This window comes from Lolium perenne, chromosome 6 (assembly GCF_019359855.2).
Source record: "Lolium perenne isolate Kyuss_39 chromosome 6, Kyuss_2.0, whole genome shotgun sequence".
Classification (NCBI taxonomy): Eukaryota; Viridiplantae; Streptophyta; class Magnoliopsida; order Poales; family Poaceae; genus Lolium; species Lolium perenne.
The window spans coordinates 150177246-150196575 of NC_067249.2; the positions used below are offsets into that span (position 1 = coordinate 150177246).

Genomic DNA, 19330 nt, shown 5'->3' on the forward strand with positions numbered 1-19330 from the left:
AACTTGATAACCAGGCGAGCAAATGTGCACACCGACTCCGATGTAGTATCTTCGCCAATTCGAAGATACTCGTTGGTGTAATCCACAGGGATGCCATACGCGATGACCCTCATGGCAGCAGAGATTTTTTGGAACACGCTGAAGCCCATCACTCCGGCGGCATTTCTACGTTGCTTGAAATAATTTGAATTGGCTTTGTAGGCCTTGACGATTCGGACGAACAAGCTACACCGCATGCGATACCTCCTACGGAATAGATGGGGCGGATAGGTAGGTACCTCGGCGAAGTAGTCCTCCATCAGCTACTCGTGGCCGCGGAGGCGATTCCGCTGGATGTGGTTCCGGCCCATCACGGACTCGCGCCTCCGATTCAGCAGCTTCGCGCGGTCCTCCAGCTCCTTGACGGAGAGGAGGAGCATGGTGGACTCCATCTCGTCGTCCTGGAGCAGCTCGTCGAGGTCGGAATCGTCCGAGCTCGACGAATCCGACAGATCGACATCGACGAACTCGTCGCCCGAGCTCATCCTCGATTTGGACGGAGCGGCGGCGGCGGCACCCAGAGTTGGGCGAGGAACAGCGGGCGGGGTGCGGGGCGACCTGCGCTAGCTCCGGGATGCGGGGCTCGAGTGAATCTAGCGGTGCGGCGGCGGTAGAGTGTGGTGGCGGCGCGGGGAGAGAGAGAGAGCGAGCAGTTGCGTCAGCTGAAATTTCATCGCGCCCTAGATATGGATCGAGTGTTCGGTTCGCTTTACCGATCTCTACAAATACAGGTCGATTTGGGTTTTCGGTCTCGGCCCGATAAAGGTTTTTCGGTTTTGGCTTTTTTACGGTAACTGATCCGTGGCCACGAAAGGGTTGCGATTGCGCAGCCCGGGGTGGCCTTTCCATACCAACCGGCCGGTGTCGACGTTGTGGTCTCGACCCGAATATATGCAAGGTCAGGTGTTGGACGGATCGATTCGACGGGACGCCGGCCGTTCCAACGGCTTTTGGGAAGCGAAACATTTCTTCCGTTCTGCATCCCTGCGGCACTGCCTCGTTGCTCTCAAGCTCAAGTACGCAGTTTGCGGTGCCATTTTGTAGGTTAAAAGCTCTATCGACTTCTCTGTAATTCGCGTCATGATTCATGCTAACTGCAGTTACACACAAGTTTCAACCAAGTTTTTTCAGGTTGCACTGACCAAGAATTGAGCTTAATTGCTAATGTTCCTCGCAATTTTAACTGGCCGTGGTAACACTGTCAAGAAAATAAACTGCCACAGTCACCACAGAGCACACAGCGCCACATAGTGTTTAGCCATAGCACGCGTCAAATAGAACTACTAGCGTCGCCGACAATGAAGATATGATCATTTAAAAAACTGCTTAGATGTGTCAAAAAAATATACTGAAACTGGAACCTGATATCTCCCCGTAAATGCGAGATCTATCTACTGCAGAAGGACATCACATATCTGAGGCCTTACAAAACCAACTAAAAGTTTCCTAATGTAAAGCCAATGGCAGAAGAACGCTAAATCAGATGGTGCTACCGGGGTGCTGATTTCGGCCCCGACAAGCACCTCCCCAGGTTAAATCTGACAAAGCATCCTATTAACCACTCTTCGCAGTGGTATGGTGTTTCGGCTCAACTGCCCTGGATAGCTTGAATTGCCATTTCTCTATCAAACCTCCAAAAGTACCAGGAAACAGAAGAGGGCTAACCATCAACTGACTGAACGTTATCTTCAGTTTCCTCCACAAGACATTCCATGGGTAACCTAAAACTTAAGCAGTACATCGCCTGCAACAAACATCAAACACCACAAGAAGTTACTGCAATTAGGCTTACAAACAAACACTAAAAAAAGAATCAAGAATTCCTCGTTACTTCCCAGATATTGCTGGAAACAGAAAAGTTTGGTTTGGGCCAGGCAAAGTTTACCATGTGTCGATAATCAACCCAAACAAGCAAAACTGTTATTAGTGGCCAAATGGATTATCATGTGTCGCATAGATTATTTTGGAATAACTGATCTGTGCTTTATGCTTAAATAAAACTCATATTCTTGTACCCTCTTAATCCCTTTGTCACAGAAATATATATCATCAATACTGTTTAAAGATAATTCTGGGTGTGCATTTACAAAATTTTGGTCTGGGTCTTACACATTGTGCTTAAAGCAGGAGAAAGGGAAAAAAGACAGTACAGGGCATGTGGTAAGATCAATAAACATTTGAAGTACGCACAAAGTCTTGCAGACAATTAGTATGGATATTTAAGTATACAACCTACCTTGTTAGGTGCAACATCACGAACCCGATGGAATATTGGTTCTGCTATCTTGGCATTCAGTTTATTTTGTGCTTCCTGCAAAGAGGGAAAGAGCTGTTAAAAGAAAATACAAATGCCTTGCAAAAATAGATATAAGCATATAGATTGTGTTGCCTGTTATGGATCTATGGTATGATAAAAAAAAACATTTACTGAGAAATAACCAAAGAGGGATAGACCTACACATAGTATCAATTCTTCAGATTCACTTGAACGGATGAAACAATAACAGTGGATCCAAGGTAATGACCCTTTCCAGCATCTCTTTTGAACAAGTCCACTAAAACAATCTGCATAATAGATGCAGATAAGGAACTACATACAGAGCAACAATACGTGTATAAGAATTTAACTGTTCAATAATATTAAATCAGTTGCACCAAATATGTACAAGAGAATTACTAAATGTTTTGTATAGACAGCAACACCAAAGGTATTTTATACAGAAAAAGGAAATCCTCTTGTTAGGGGAAACTTTCATTTCTACTGGGCTGAACCAAATGTGCATATTAACGCAGGACCATGATCTAAGAGGTTAATATGGCTGACAGGTTGAGATATTTCCAGAAGCAGGGATGTTACACTGCTATCCGGGAAAAAGTTGCATGTTATTTGCAGTAAGCTAAATTAACTACTATGAAATTGCATAGTACTACATAACATGCTGAAAACTGAAAAGAACCCTGCCCCAAAACACACAGAGAGGATATGATCACTAGACCGGGAGAAATTAGGAGATGAAATAACATTACCGAGAAACTGAAGCGCAGAAGCAGGGAGATTCATTACTACATGATCAATGTGCTCCCATGGCTTGACAGGTAGTGGCCCTGAGCTTTTTACTTTCTTATTGTTCCTCTTTTTTGTTTGATTGGCATCCTCTTCTTGGCAGGCAACATCACCTATAGGAAGCATAACATTGTAACTCTACAACAAGAGACATAATAGCAAAAATTGCCGCGCTCATCAAGCCTGTTATCAATTGGATTAAGATGCTGGCCTCACTCATACAGAAGTTTCAGTTAACATATAGTCCCAGGATATAAATACTTTGAAACATTGAGAAAGCAGATATACTTCTAGCAGGATTCCTACAGACATTACATACAATGTAGTTACCTTCATTAGATGTTTCTTGACGCCTTTTCGCAGTGTTCACCAAAGAGGAGTCATCCAAACTCTCCTGGCAGACCTCTTGTACATCTATTACGCAACAGAGTTAGATTGAGTTGAGCAAAAATTCACCAGAAACTAGCATGCAGAGGGGATAGGGGGTGCAGAATGTACCATTATTGTTATCATTTGGCATAGAATGTTCATTAGCAGAAACTGTTTCTCCAGAAGAACAATTAGCAGCAGCAAATTGGGACTTAGCTTCTGGATCAGGTGCTATCATCAAATTTTGCATGAATACTCTAGCATCCATGTTATGTGTGAAGATATAATCCTCCACCTTGTTAATCTTTGCATTTATTTTAAGATAATGAACACTGTCTGGATTTAAATCATTTGCATATACAATACATCCTTTCTGTCCAGCTGGGACTGAAAATGGCCCAATACCAGCAAACATGTCACAGATCACATCTCCTTTTTTGAAAAGAGAAACCAATCGGATGTGCTCATGCTCAAGCCTCGAATTCCAGTAGACCAAACCATAGTCAAGTTTAAATGTAGCACCATACTGTTTGACTTCAGTCACCATATCGTTCTTCCCTGCTAGAATCTCAAACTTCGGAACTCTAAATTCGTTTGAAATTGCCCCAACTTTATTCACCACTGTTTGAATCCTTGGATAATTTTTCTGCATATAAGCATGACAGAAAACATTAGCTGAAGAATGGATGTCTTTACTATTAAAGTGAAACATGCAATGCCACAATTCGTTTGATGTCACACTTCTATGATGTCACACTTTCACTAATTTACATACGAAATACCACCGCTTGCATGCAAATTATCTATTATTTGTTAGATTTACCGATAACGCATGCAACCTTATCTACCCAAGTGATGCTCAACAACCAGCCATAACCGACTCGCCTTATGTGTGGAAATTGCGTCTCATTTCTCCTCCTAGAGTCTCGTCGGTTATATGGTACCAAAAATATCTCACAGCGCACGAAAAAAAAAATCAGATCAATACGGAGAGGATGGGGCAACAAATTGAGAGGGATCCATGTGCCGCCGCTTGCAGCTGCCACCAGGACCTTGTCCTCCGGTCAGTACGCAAGCGCGCTCGTTACCAGCCGAGAATGGCTCTTTGGTGGGGCGAGGTGCGCAATGGAAGCTCCAACGTACAGCGTTTCATCGCTGCCGCAGTGTGCGGCCTTTTGGGGGCGTCATCACTTCTTGGTCGCCGCCAAGACCAACTGGATGTTCTGGCAGAACGCCACCATGACTTTACGGCAATGACTTCCTTGATCAGGGGAGCGGCTGTGGCTCTTCACGTTCGTAGGTGCGCGGCGCGCCAACAGATGCTTGTCACCCGCGACCGCGTCATCGATTCATGCGTGTCTTCGATTCGGTGCCGACATGTCGACTAGCAGTCGTTGCTATGCTCTCTGCCACCACACCTCCGTACTTACTATCGGCGGCTTGGATGACAGGTTCGCTCGCCTCAATGCTACCGTCCGCTGCTCCGTTGCCAACATGCCAGCATCACGGCCTACCTATAGACTGAGGACGCCAGCCACGACCAGAGGTGCACAATTCTAAAAGTAAGATTAATTATTTGTGTACTGTGAAGCTTCTTCCTCTATTTCGTAGTCCAGCCGTCCAGCTCATATGCAAGATGATCTCCCAATCCGCCTCGCCTGCTGATCTTCTATTTGCTTTCGCTTATCCGTGGTTGATAGGTTCTTGATGAAATTTCTCTGCGAGTTAAGTGTTTGTGTTAAACTTCTGATTGCAGAAAAAATGCGATGAGGGGGAGTTTGTTACATTGCCAAACCACCAAAAAAGTGGGCCATCGCAACTGATTTGCCCCGCTCTCGCTCATCTATCTTCATCCTTTCCTCTCCCCTTCCGCGCCGTCGTCATCGGATCTATGCTTCGGCCACCAAAGTTGTTGATGTGGCTCTCTCCATCTTCCTTTAATGGTGTTGGATGATCACACGGCGGATGGTGGCTACGCAACATGGCCGGTCGAGAACAGTTGGAGGGAAAGAGAAGCCAGGTTTGCGGAGGCTGCAGTCGTATTTTCTTGGCGAGGTCAGCGAAAGAGACAATCTATATGAGAGGCAGAGTGGTTGTTGCATCCTCTTTGTGCCCATATGTCCGTCGTGCTCTGTCTCTCACTCTCATGGCAAAAAGTCAGGCCCCCCTTATGTTGTTGCTGGCCATGAGCCCATGACCAACACAGGCGGGACACTCCCCTTGCACCAGAGAACTCTTACTGCTCTTCTAATCGGGAATTAGTATTCATTGAGAGATCATAAGAATGATTTATGCAGTGCAAATGTTTTCTCCTTTGACATTATTGCCAATTTCTTGAGAAGGATCCTGAAGAATTGTGTATTGGTTGCTGAATTGTGAGCTGCACACTTTCTGGAACTTTCTGAAAATAGGGAAATTTGATCCCTGTTTCCTAATGACGTTTTGTTGGAGAAAGATGCTGCCATTGTCAAGGTATTTAAAGCTTGTTTATCCTTGTAGCTATTGTAAGATGCAGATGTTGCATTGCTAATTATTCAACCTTCCACATTATCATATATTGCTGGTATAGGAGGACTGGAGCCTAGAGGAGTCTGTGTGACAGGCAACTCAAGTCAAGAAGCAGCTCAAGGTGGCAGAAGTGGAGCAGTACATGGTACTTAAAACTCATGATTTCTTGACTTTTCTATCACTATACAAATTCTAGATGCATGAAGATAGAATACACGAGGAAAGATGGTCAGTAACTTAGTGGTCCATCTCCATCTGTCTTTTCTTGTGTATCTCTACATGTTGTTTGACATCAACATGCTTCATAAGTGAAAGGCACGATTTATTTGAATTCTTATTCTCAAGCTTGTATAGTGAATGGTGTGGTTTTGATTTTGGTGCAAGCCCACGTTAAGATTCTTCAGTTACACTACCAGGCACTAATGAAAAATATGGTTGCCAAGCTACTGTCGGCAGAAGCTGGGCCATTTAGCATTCCCACAACAACAATTGCAGGGAATGCCCTGTTTTGGCTATCACTTGTAGTACTAATCAACGCATTTCAATCGCAGATGCATGGTCTGAGCTGGGAATTGGGGTCTCGTTAGGGCATGATAATTGGCTACCTGTTGGGCTTCTTAGCTTGGAGTATCTGATCGTCAAATGGTCAACTAATAAGTACTGTATCGCGATGTGTTCAACTAATAAGTACTGCATGTCGCATAATTTTTTCTTCAGTTAAAGAGGACCAGTTGAACTCCACCTATGTTGTCTCAACATAGCCGGTCCCAAGCCCGGGTAAAGGAGGAGGGTTGTGATAGGCGAGGCGAGCCACCGTAAAAACCCAGCCACTCTTATGGAGATGAAACCCAAAGGAACCTCGTTGGGGCGTAACCCTCTTAGCGACGCGCCACATCGGAACCCGGGTGTGGTGTCAAATGGGCAAGGGCCGGGCCAGTCACCCCCTTGGTGGCGCGCGGTATCTTGATCTGGATACGGTGATAAGTGAGCAACGGTCGGATCGCTGCATCCTTAGTGGCGCGCTGCACCGACGCCCCGGTGTAGTGAAAAATGCGCAAGGGTCTCCGCATTTGACTTGACAAGTGCGGAGGGTAAGGAAGTTAGCCGAGCCTAGGAGGATACGCTTAGGTAGCTGGAACGTAGGGTCCCTGACGGGTAAGTTACGGGAGTTAGTTGATACGGCGGTGAGGAGGCGTGTTGATGTCCTATGTGTCCAAGAGACCAAATGGAAGGGACAGAAGGCGAAGGAGGTGGAGGATACTGGTTTCAAGTTATGGTACACGGGGACAACTTCAAACAAAAATGGAGTAGGCATCTTGGTCAATAAGAGCCTCAGGGATGGAGTTGTGGACGTCAAGAGGCAAGGGGACCGGATGATCCTTGTCAAGCTGGTTGTTGGGGACTTAGTCCTCAATGTTATCAGCGCGTATGCCCCACAAGTAGACCACAATGAGAGTACCAAGAGGGAGTTCTGGGAAGGCCTGGAGGACTTGGTTAGGAGGGTACCTATTGGTGAGAAGCTCTTCATAGGAGGAGACCTCAATGGCCATGTGGGTACATCTAACACAGGTTTTGAAAGGGTGCATGGGGGCTTTGGCTATGGCATCAGGAACCAAGAAGGAGAAGACGTCCTAAGCTTCGCTCTAGCCTATGACATGGTCGTAGCTAACACCCTCTTTAGGAAGAGAGAATTCCATCTAGTGACGTTCAGTAGTGGTCTACACTCTAGTAGTGGTCTACACTCTAGCCAGATTGATTTTGTCCTCTCTAGAAGAGAAGACAGACGCGCTGCATTGATTGTAAGGTGATACCTGGAGAGAGTGTTGTCCCTCAACATAAGCTGATGGTTGCTGACTTTCGCTTTATGATCCGTGTCCAGCGGGGTAAGCGCGCCAAAGTCGCTAGAACGAAGTGGTGGAAGCTCAAGGGTGAGGCATCCCAGGCTTTCAGGGAGAGGGTTATTAAGGAGAGCCCTTGGGAGGAAGGAGGTGATGCAAACATGATGTGGACGAGTATGGTGACCTGCTTGCGGAAGGTCGTTGTAGAGGAATTTGGGGTGACTAAGGGAAGTAGAAGGGAAGCTAAGGATACCTGGTGGTGGAGCGATGAGGTCCATAAGGTTATTACTTATTAGGGAGAAGAAGGACTGTTTCAGATGCCTATATCTGGACAGGAGTGCAGCTAACATGGAGAAGTACAAGGTGGCGAAGAAGGCTGCAAAGCGGGCGGTGAGTGAAGCAAGGGGTCGGGCGTATGAGGACCTCTACCAATGTTTAAACACGAAGGAAGGCGAAAGGGACATCTATAAGATGGCCAAGTTTAGGGAGAGGAAGACGAGGGATGTCAACGAAGTCAAATGCATCAAGGACGGAGAGGATCAGCTTCTTGTGAAGGATGAGGCGATCAAGCGTAGATGGCGGGAGTACTTTGACAACCTTTACAATGGAGAGGTTGAGAGCTCTACCATTGAGCTAGACGACTCCTTTGATGATACAAGCATGTGCTTTGTGCGACGTATCCAGGAGTCTGAGGTTAAGGAGGCGTTAAGGAGGATGAAAGGAGGCAAGGCGATGGGTCCTGATGGTATCCCCATCGAGGTGTGGAGAGGCCTTGGAGACATAGCGATAGTATGGCTAACTAAGCTTTTCAACCTCATTTTTCGGTCAGACAAGATGCCCGAAGAATGGAGGCGGAGTATTTTAGTACCAATCTTCAAGAACAAGGGGATGTTCAAAGTTGTACTAATTACTGTAGAATCAAGCTGATGAGCCATACTATTAAGCTATGGGAGAGAGTCATTGAGCACCGCTTAAGAAGGTTGACAAGCGTGAACAAAAAACCAATTTGGTTTCATGCCTGGGAGGTCATCTTCGCATCATCGTTGAAGTAGTCGGTGTCGAGGCGGTTCTCGGCAATGCCCACCATGAGGGGCTTATGGTTGACGGAAGGCGACGATGGAGATTTCGGGAGCGAGAGAAGACACGACGTACCTAGGTTCACGTCCCCGCGGCGGAGGATCGCTACGTCCTGCTAGCAATCCACTATATGAATATATGTGTATAGGGGGACGCCATAGGCGGAGTTGTTGTATCTAGTCTAGTTCTAATCTGCGGATTGTGATGTCTAGGCGTATCGCCTCTATGTTTTCTGTTTCTGAATCTTTCCTCTAAGGGGTGCTGACGAGGGATCACCTCGGCAATGCCTACATATTGTAGACTTGGGTTTCGGGAAGAGCGACGATGGAGATTCCGAGGTCGAGATTAGGCACACGACGTACCCAGCTTCGGGTCCCCTCGATGGAGGATCCCTACGTGCTGCTAGCAATCCAGTATATGATCATATGTATGTTTACAGGGTGCCGCCGTAGCGGAGCTATGTTGTCTATATGTTGTCTATCTCTTAGCGTCTCTATTTCGGGTGCTGGCTAGCTTTATATATGCAACCAGCCTAGGGTTTTACAAGAGTCCTAGTCGACTACTTCTTCGGGTTGCCTTGTTGGGCCTTCTCCATATTGGGCCGAGCCGATCCAGGTATACCAATAATGGGTACCCGAAGGGTATACCCATGTCAGTAGCCCCCGAGTGTCTAGGGAAGTCGAAGACTTGCGTAGAGACTCCAAGCATAATCATCTCCAAAGGCGAGGTCCATGTCGTAGATCATGTGTAGCATAAATGATGTCGACGATTCTCGAAATTATTTTTCTATCGGGTGCGCTACAGCGCTCCCGATGGGAGTAGCCCCCGAGTCTATGGGTAAGTGCTTGCACTTAGGCATAGACTCAAGTTGTACAACTCAATGAAGAACTTAACTATATTTCTCGAGGACTTGATGAAATCCATGTGCTCCCGATGGGAGTAGACTCCACTCGAGTCGTAGAATCGAGCTGAGTCTACAAACCTTGATTGTCATAGATGCTGTCGAAGTTATTTTTCTATCGGGTGCGCGACCAGCGCTCCCGATGGGAGTAGCCCCCGAGGCTACAGCCAAGTGTTTGCACTTGGGTGTAGGCTCAACTTGCTTTTAATGGACACCACAATTTTTCCTCTTTCTGGTATCTTATCGGGAGGGTGAACAATACTCTCGATAAGAGTAGCCCCCGAGCCTATGGGCAGGTGCTTGCACCTGGGCATAGACTCAAGTTGTACTACTCGATAAAGAACTTGACTATATTTCTGGGCGCAGCCCCTCGTTTTATTGACTCCAGGCCGTTGCTATCTATGTTGTTCCGGGATAATGGTAAATGGGGCTGGTTCATCGACGGATCGTGTACCGATTAATCGCTCTTGTGGCAATCCCGCAAGAACCTACTTCAAGATCACGTCCCTGGACATGATCTCGGGATACTGGTGTAAACTTCGACAGGTGCCGCTTAAGGTCTTACCATCTATCGAGTCCCAGTCATATTTTATCGGGTACCTAACGCGTCCGTTAGGATTTTTCTTCGTATCTGTTGATACGGAAAAAAGTAGCAAACCGACGTCAGAGACGGTGCCACGCCACTCAGGACGAACCCGGGGTCTTACCTTCGCAGAGTTTTGCGGCATTAAGAGATTATTCGCGACTTTGGCGCTCTGAGAATATTTTGTCAAGTGCCTTGTTCGGCTAATGCAATGACCCATTTTGCGGGTTCTTCTATTTTTCTCTCGGGCTTGATGAAACAGCCGAATATATTGGTTATTCTATATTGTCGGGTACATCACCGATGCTCTTGCTCGGAACAATATGACGAGTCAATGGACCCGAAGATTTCTCCACCTCTTTTTTTTTTTTGGGTTCCTCCTTGATGAAAATTTCGTCGAGTTCCTCCTTCAGGAAAATTTCTTCGGGTCCTCCTTGAGGACAATTCTTCGGGTCCTCCCTGAGGACAATTCTTCGGGTCCTCATTGAAGATAATTCTTCGAGTCCTCCTTGAAGATAATTCTTCGGGTTCTCCTTGAGGATAATTTTTCTGGTCTTCCCTGAGGATAATTCTTCGGGACCTCCTTGAGGATAATTCTTCGGGACCTCCTTGAGGATAATTCTTCGGGACCTCCTTGAGGATAATTCTTCGGGACCTCCTTGAAGATAATTCTTCGCGACATCCTTGAGGATAATTCTTCGGGACCTCCTTGAGGATAATTCTTCGGGACCTCCTTGAAGATAATTCTTCGAGACCTCCTTGAGGTTTTGAAAGGGTGCATGGGGGCTTTGGCTATGGCATCAGGAACCAAGAAGGAGAAGACGTCCTGAGCTTCGCTCTAGCCTATGAGATGGTCGTAGCTAACACCCTCTTTAGGAAGAGAGAATTCCATCTAGTGACGTTCAGTAGCGGTCTACACTCTAGTAGTGGTCTACACTCTAGCCAAATTGATTTTGTCCTCTCTAGAAGAGAAGACAGACGCGCTGCATTGATTGTAAGGTGATACCTGGAGAGAGTGTTGTCCCTCAACATAAGTTGGTGGTTGCTGACTTTCGCTTTATGATCCGTGTCCAGCGGGGTAAGTGCGCCAAAGTCACTAGAACGAAGTGGTGGAAGCTCAAGGGTGAGGCATCCCAGGCTTTCAGGGAGAGGGTTATTAAGGAGAGCCCTTGGGAGGAAGGAGGTGATGCAAACATGATGTGGACGAGTATGGTGACCTGCTTGCGGAAGGTCGTTGTAGAGGAATTTGGGGTGACTAAGGGAAGTAGAAGGGAAGCTAAGGATACCTGGTGGTGGAGCGATGAGGTCCAGAAGGTTATTACTTATTAGGGAGAAGAAGGACTGTTTCAGATGCCTATATCTGGACAGGAGTGCAGCTAACATGGAGAAGTACAAGGTGGCGAAGAAGGCTGCAAAGCGGGCGGTGAGTGAAGCAAGGGGTCGGGCGTATGAGGACCTCTACCAACGTTTAAACACGAAGGAAGGCGAAAGGGACATCTATAAGATGGCCAAGTTTAGGGAGAGGAAGACGAGGGATGTCAACGAAGTCAAATGCATCAAGGACGGAGAGGATCAGCTTCTTGTGAAGGATGAGGCGATCAAGCGTAGATGGCGGGAGTACTTTGACAACCTTTACAATGGAGAGGTTGAGAGCTCTACCATTGAGCTAGACGACTCCTTTGATGATAGCAGCATGTGCTTTGTGCGACGTATCCAGGAGTCTGAGGTTAAGGAGGCGTTAAGGAGGATGAAAGGAGGCAAGGCGATGGATCCTGATGGTATCCCCGTCGAGGTGTGGAGAGGCCTTGGAGACATAGCGATAGTATGGCTAACTAAGCTTTTCAACCTCATTTTTCGGTCAGACAAGATGCCCGAAGAATGGAGGCGGAGTATTTTAGTACCAATCTTCAAGAACAAGGGGATGTTCAAAGTTGTACTAATTACCGTGGAATCAAGCTGATGAGCCATACTATGAAGCTATGGGAGAGAGTCATTGAGCACCGCTTAAGAAGGTTGACAAACGTGACCAAAAAACCAATTTGGTTTCATGCCTGGGAGGTCTACCATGGAAGCCATCTTCTTGGTACGACAGCTGATGGAGAGATACAGGGAGCAAAAGAAGGACCTTCATATGGTGTTCATTGATTTGGAGAAGGCCTATGATAAGATACCTCGGAATGTCATGTGGTGGGCCTTGGAGAAACACAAAGTCCCAATAAAGTACATTACCCTCATCAAGGATATGTATGATAATGTTGTGACAAGTGTTCGAACAAGTGATGGCGACACTGATGACTTTCCAATTAGAATAGGGCTACACCAAGGGTTAGCTTTGAGCCCTTATCTTTTTGATTTGGTGATGGATGAGGTCACAAAAGATATACAAGGAGATATCCCATGGTGTATGCTCTTTGCGGATGATGTGCTGCTAGTCGATGATAGCCGAACGGGGGTTAATAGAAAGTTAGAGTTGTGGAGGCGAACTCTAGAATCGAAAGGTTTTAGGCTTAGTAGAACTAAAACTGAATACACGAGGTGCAGTTTCAGTTCTACTAGGCACGAGGAGGGAGAAGTTAGCCTTGATGGGCAGGTGGTACCGGAGAGAGACACTTTTCGATATTTGGGGTCCATGTTGCAGAAGGATGGCGATATCGATGAAGATGTGGGCCACCGAATCAAGGCTGGTTGGATGAAGTGGCGCCAAGCTTCTGGCGTACTCTGTGACAAGAGTGCCACAAAAGCGCTATCCGACCTGCGATGTTGTATGGCGCAGAGTGTTGGCCAACGAAGAGACGACATATCCAACAGTTAAGTGTAGCAGAGATGCGCATGTTGAGATGGATATGTGGCCACACAAGAAAGAATAGGGTACGGAATGACGATATACGGGAGAGAGTTGGGGTAGCACCGATTGAAGAGAAGTTGGTCCAACATCGTCTCAGATGGTTTGGACATATCCAACGGAGGCCTTCGGGCACCAGTGCATAGCGGACAGATAAAGTGTGCTGAGAATGTTAAGAGGGGTCGTGGTAGACCAAGCTTGACATGGGAGGAGTCCGTTAAAATAGACCTGAAGGTTTGGAATATCGACAAAGATTTAGCCATGGACAGGGTGCGTGGAAGTTAGCTATCCACGTTCCGGAACCATGACTTGGCTTCGAGATCTTATGGTTTCAACTCTAGCCTACCCCAACTTGTTTGGGACTGAAAGGCTTGGTTGTTGTTGTTGTTGTTGTTGTTAAAGAGGACCAGTTGCATAGTCAAATGATCACTGGAATAAGGGTACCTTCTATTTTTCATTTTACAGGAGTTGCAACCACACCACGGCTTCACCCGCAGCCACCCGCCCTAGGAGGTGCTCCTCTACCCGTAGGAGGCAGGAATTCTGGTGAACACACGCAAGGTGCAGAATTTCCCATGGACTCAAGTTACATTGTGCTGAATGGGGACTACTTGCGCGTGTTCCGCTCCTGGAGCTTCTTACCGACGGTGAGGAGCAAGGCGCCGGAGCTGAAGCCACCTGCCCCAGTGCTCCTCCGCGCGGAGGAGGCAGGAATTCCGCCGTACCCATGGCCTTCACGAGGACAACCTGCTCGAGCTCCAGGTCACAACATCTAACCATCAGATCGAGGTAAACCCTTTGGGGCAGCCATTGCTTCAAGTAGTCTGCGGGCGGTCATCAGATCGAGGTAATCCGTTTTGGGGGTAGCCGTTTCTTGCCGTCGTCGGCCCGCGGTGCCTGAACCTCTGGGCGTCCCTCCTCTCCTTCCATCTACCGTGCACTCTTTATTCCTCTCTGAGTTTTATATCAGCCTTGCATGCAGCCGTTGATGGGACGAGAGCGGCAAATCAATCGGCAACTGACCATCGACCTACAACCTATATGTTACGGGTAGATGGAGTGGCTTCGTGTGCTGCTGGCTTTAATATTCTGGTGCAGATGGAGCGCATGACTTTAATATTCTTGTGCGGAAAGGATACTAGCATGGTCGGTTTCAAGGTTACAGACTTTTTTCGTTTGCCAAAATTTAACCCAGTTTTTCATCTGTTTCATGTGCCACGAAAACTTAGTGAAATCGCCACCACTTTAAATTGTTAGAAAATTTGAGCACGTGTATGGAAGAAGGTACTTCCGAATTGAAGAATATAGTCTATAGAGATTACAGCTAAGCTGCTAGGAACTGACAAGTAGTAGATTATCAGATCATCTTCTATGTGGTTCAAGTGCACCCAGCTAGCAAGATCCTCTCGATTCCCACCGATTACAACGACCTGCTTCAAAGCATATTCTCTCAAGCAACAAAGGGCGCATTGTGGCAAGGACATAATGCACCCTACAAGAATTCTGCCTTTTAGACATCGTTCAGTTCCTATGTTTGATGTTACAGGTTATGGGTTATGTAATAGAATTCATAATTCTTCGCGAAAGAAATTAGAGTTCAAAATAGTGGAGAACTTACAAAAGAAGGTCATATTATTCTCTCTCGGGAGATTTGTACAGAAAAGGAAAAAAATGAAGTTCAAGTGGACGGTATGAAATCTGATTTTTTAAGATAATGGCAATTCGTTGTATCTTAGTTTGAAGTTAATTTATATATATACCCTTATTTTATTTACAAAGTTAGGTGTCTGAATGTATCTTCGAAATATAGAGATTATTTTTGTAATTTATCTCATTGTTCAAATATTGTTCATTTTTCTATTTGCCTTTTTCAGAAATCCTCTTACTATAGATCGCAAGCCAATGCACCGAGTTGTGCACCATAAAACTTGAAGGAATATCTCAACTCACCAAAAATAATTGAGTTTTACACAACCAACAATTTTAACATAATATCAAATGTACCTCAGCGAGTAGATCTTAGTTAATAGGAGATCAGTACTTGTGCCTATGACGTCCACTTCTATCTTTTATCAAAATACACTTCTTGGAAACTCGAATCTCAATGTTTTCAAAATACTCTGTAGCTATCAATCACTTAAATAATGTTTACATGTGTGGGAAAAAATATCACTTGATGAGCCGTAGCGACATAGGCATTTAACTAGGCCTGCATTTTCATTTTCGTCGTAGCAACAGATGATCTCTGTGAAAAATGCATAGAGAGGACGGGCTCCATGGAGCCCTTTATGATTTTTTTTTTAAATCGACATTTTAAGTTCCACAAAAAAAACCAAAGAGAAAATATTGATGTTTATAATGATGTATTCTATGGTCCTGCCAAATCGCAATGCGAAATAGTTCGTATTCCATTCTACACAAAAATGACAAAATACGGAGTTCTCGAATTTTACAGTGTTCATTACACAGATCTGCAAATTTGTCATTTTTACACTGCCCAGAATACTTAATAATCCGCATTGGTATTTTGTACACATATAGACATCATCATTATGTATATCTAAGTTTTTTTCAGATTTTTTTACAAAATACAGTTTTCAATCTTTTGTTTTGAAAACCGTACTCCATGGAGTCCGTCCATCATATTGATAAATGAACTGCCGTTTTCATCTGTTATATGAACTGTCGTGTTACAACTGGGCATATGAACTATCGGGCATTTTCATTTTAGACGCCAGGCTATAACAGGCCATTTTCATTTTTGATGAGCGGCCACATAAAGCTACACATTGAACACAATAATAATAAAAAAATTGTGTCCTTTAGTTCCGTACGTATAAAATTGGATAAATTTGTTATGCCGTGGCGAAGCACAGGCATTCAACTAGTAGGCAAACTATTCTAGAATGTTATGAATCATTTCAATATTTCTGCAGTGCCAACTGCTTTACAACTTTGGTTTCAATTTACTTTAGCCTATTTTCATGTGAAAGTTGCAAGGTAAACCCGCTCATATCTGCGTTTAGGAGCGGTATAAAGGTAAAAGTAAAGTACGGGCAGGACCTTGCACTTTTTTTGGGGAGGCCTTGCACTTATATGAATATATGAAGTATGTAAATGCAACATGATGCTAAGTGAATCTTTTTGCAACATTACGGAGTAGTGCTACTCTGCATTGTCCTTATACATGGAGAAATAAATTCAAGCAGTAGTTCATGTTAATGAGCAAACACTTTGCTCCAAGTTAAGTATCCTTGATTATGTAGGAATTTGGATATGTGCAAGTTACTCATGGAAAAGAAAAAAAGACAAGCAAGCAGCCTTACATCATAGATAACCTTTGCTATGACATCTTTGTATATTAGCAAATCATCAGGTATGTTTAAGTGGGCAACATGGCCTGCAAAATTCATTCAGAGTACTATCAGTAACAAGAGCAAAGAAAAAAAGGAAAATAACAAAATCAAAGCTTCATGAAGTACAGTCAGGTATTACTTAACAATTGTTTCAAACGAAGATGGCACCTCTACCCCTGCAGGCAATAATTGCTTCAGAATATGGTCTGCGCGAAATAAAAAATATTAGCATCCAACCAACGACATTTTTCATCTATCAAAATGAAATCCTACAAATACAAAGAGTGGGGGGTTAAAAGTAGTATTCCAGATGAGCAAGTCAGAATTTTTTAAGAAAACTAAATTACCATCTATTCATTTTGTAGTATATACAGAAACACAGTTGAGGGCAGACCACAACATCATTATAGGAATCGGATCACACAGAACAGAGGAGAAACTGACCAGCACTCCAGTAAGAATAACCAAGAGTCAACGCGTATGGTACAACATCAACACTGCACAGCTGCTTCAATGAATCGCGGACCTGCTCCGGAATGTCAGACAAATCTACATACACCAAAAATAATGGACATAAGATTCTTTGGATAGAAGCATAAGAGAACAGAAACGTTAGTACATTTAAGTTTTTGTTTGAAAGCAAAAGATGTCAATAAGCACGGCAAAGTACAGAAGTAGCAACTAGCAATATAGACGTGAACAACCAAATGGGCTTAACAAGTATTAATTCTTATCACCGCAATCAAGCTTTTACAGTAACTTTTTTTTTTTGGTAAATTCTGAGAAGCAAGCTCGGTGCCATTTTACAGTTGTCAAGAACAATGGACAAGCACCTCACAAGTCAAAATAAATAAATATCTGCTTGATTGTAGGGAGAGGCCAAGGCATACCGGGGTTCTGGACCTTCTCCGACAGCACGACGAGTCTGTGCTTGTCACTCTCAGGGTCCTCGACTACAGGCTTGACCCGCGGCATGTCCAGCAGGCACCTATGAGGGCAACAAAACAAAATTCAGCTATGCATTACCGCTCATGGTACTAAACACGAAGGATACTTTCGAATCCGGGAAAGTTTGTGCTATCAGGCTCCATTCGGAATCATTAGATGATAGAGTGACGGAGCGGCAGGCGTTACCCGGAGCGGAGCAGGCGGGTGACGGCGGAGGCGAGCTCGCGGGGGATGCGGAGCGCCAGGAGCTGCAGCCGCTGCTCTAACTTGCTCTCGTCCAGCTTCTCCATGGCCGGCCGCACACACACACTCTACCTTCCTCCTCCTTCAGCTCAGGTTTCTAGGGTTTTGGACGCCGGGGGAGCTGAAGACTATAGAGCGACGGCGCAATGTCGGAGACGAAGACAATGAAGCGATGGAGGAGATCCGTGCGAGGTGGGCTTCGGCCCATGCTGCCGTTGCTTGAAGCGTCTGGGCCGTACGACGCGGGACCTGCTTTACACTTTACACCGGCAAATCCTATACACCCACCAGGTCGGTGGGTGGAAGGCACGGGCACGCCTACTTTTTTTTTTTTTTTGAGACAACCAGCCAAGCTCTTTTATTCATCGAAAACAGCTATTACAGGAATAGACATGGAATGAGGAGTTCCCAGCCATAAGTGCCGGCCAACCCAAGAGCTAAACTATGCTTGGCTAAATTGTGTGCTTCAAAATTCGAAGCTCTACTTTCAAAAACAAAACTACACTCCTGGAATAAAGAAGTCTTGTGATTTATTTCAGAAATAATAGCTCCATTTCTACCCTGGCTACCATCGTGTATCTCTTTAACCACTTGCTTGATGTCAGATGCAACATATAGCGATGAAAGCATCAAGTCCTCCGCCAGAACTAAAGCTTCCCTACATGCCAATGTCTCGAGAACAGCTGGGTCTGTGATTCCATCGAAAATCATCACCGACGAGCCTAGGTAGATGCCCCTGTAATCTCGACAAACAGCAGATGCCGCTCCCTTGTTCGCTGTCTTAGCCACAGCCCCGTCGACATTGATCTTTGCTACATCATGAGGAGGTGGGATCCACTAATTCTTCTCTGGAGGGTTATGCAATCTAGATGCAGCATTGCTCAATGGTTTCTCCAAGCTTCTCAACTCCGACAAGTAAGAATTAATGAATGTATGGGTAGATAACGGGCTCTGGAAAATCTCCTCATGTATAGCTTTCCTTCGAGCAGTCCAGATCGCCCAAAGAGTGACCGTTAATCTCGTGAACTGATCATGTGGCAGGGTCTCCAACATATCAAACAACCATTGTTTAGCACTTGGCTCAGTATTCATCAACATATGCTCCACCAACAGATCATCTGCTAAAACCCAGACACTTGCCGCCATGTTGCACTCCATTAGAGAATGTTTCCATGAGTCCACAGCACCACAGATGGAGCAAGAACTAGACTGAGACATGTTGCGGTGATGAAGTAGATCGGCCGTAGGGAGGGATTGTCTAGCCAAACGCCAAAGGAAAACTCTGACCTTCGAGGGTATTGACGTCTTCCATAGAGAACTCCAGCCTTTCTCCTCAGCCTCCGCATTGGATGGCCCCGGATTCCCTTCTAAGTAATTTTCTCTGTGTATTTTTGTAACCATCAACATGCCGTATGCCGACTTTACAGTGAAGATACCACTGTGATCATAGTGCCAGGCCCAAAAGTCATTCTGCCTACTCGTACACACAGGAATACTTAATATTGCAGCAGCGTCCACTGGCAGGAAAAACTCACGGATAAGTTCTTCGCGCCATGTAGCTT

General features: G+C 45.4%; 1 protein-coding gene across 1 annotated transcript; it reads right to left on the reverse strand.

Moving 5' to 3' along the window:
- Positions 1-1346: 1346 nt before the first annotated feature.
- LOC127307213 (tRNA (guanine(37)-N(1))-methyltransferase) lies at positions 1347-17953 on the reverse strand. Its single transcript, XM_071822748.1, has 11 exons — positions 17712-17953; positions 17468-17565; positions 17022-17126; positions 16721-16783; positions 16548-16621; positions 3602-4118; positions 3434-3517; positions 3067-3216; positions 2498-2604; positions 2276-2350; positions 1347-1783 (listed from the first exon to the last, which is right to left on the reverse strand). Exons 1-11 carry the CDS (start codon positions 17813-17815, stop codon positions 1700-1702), a joined length of 1461 nt encoding a protein of 486 aa, XP_071678849.1. The 5' UTR covers positions 17816-17953; the 3' UTR covers positions 1347-1699.
- Between the last annotated feature and the right edge of the window lie 1377 nt (positions 17954-19330).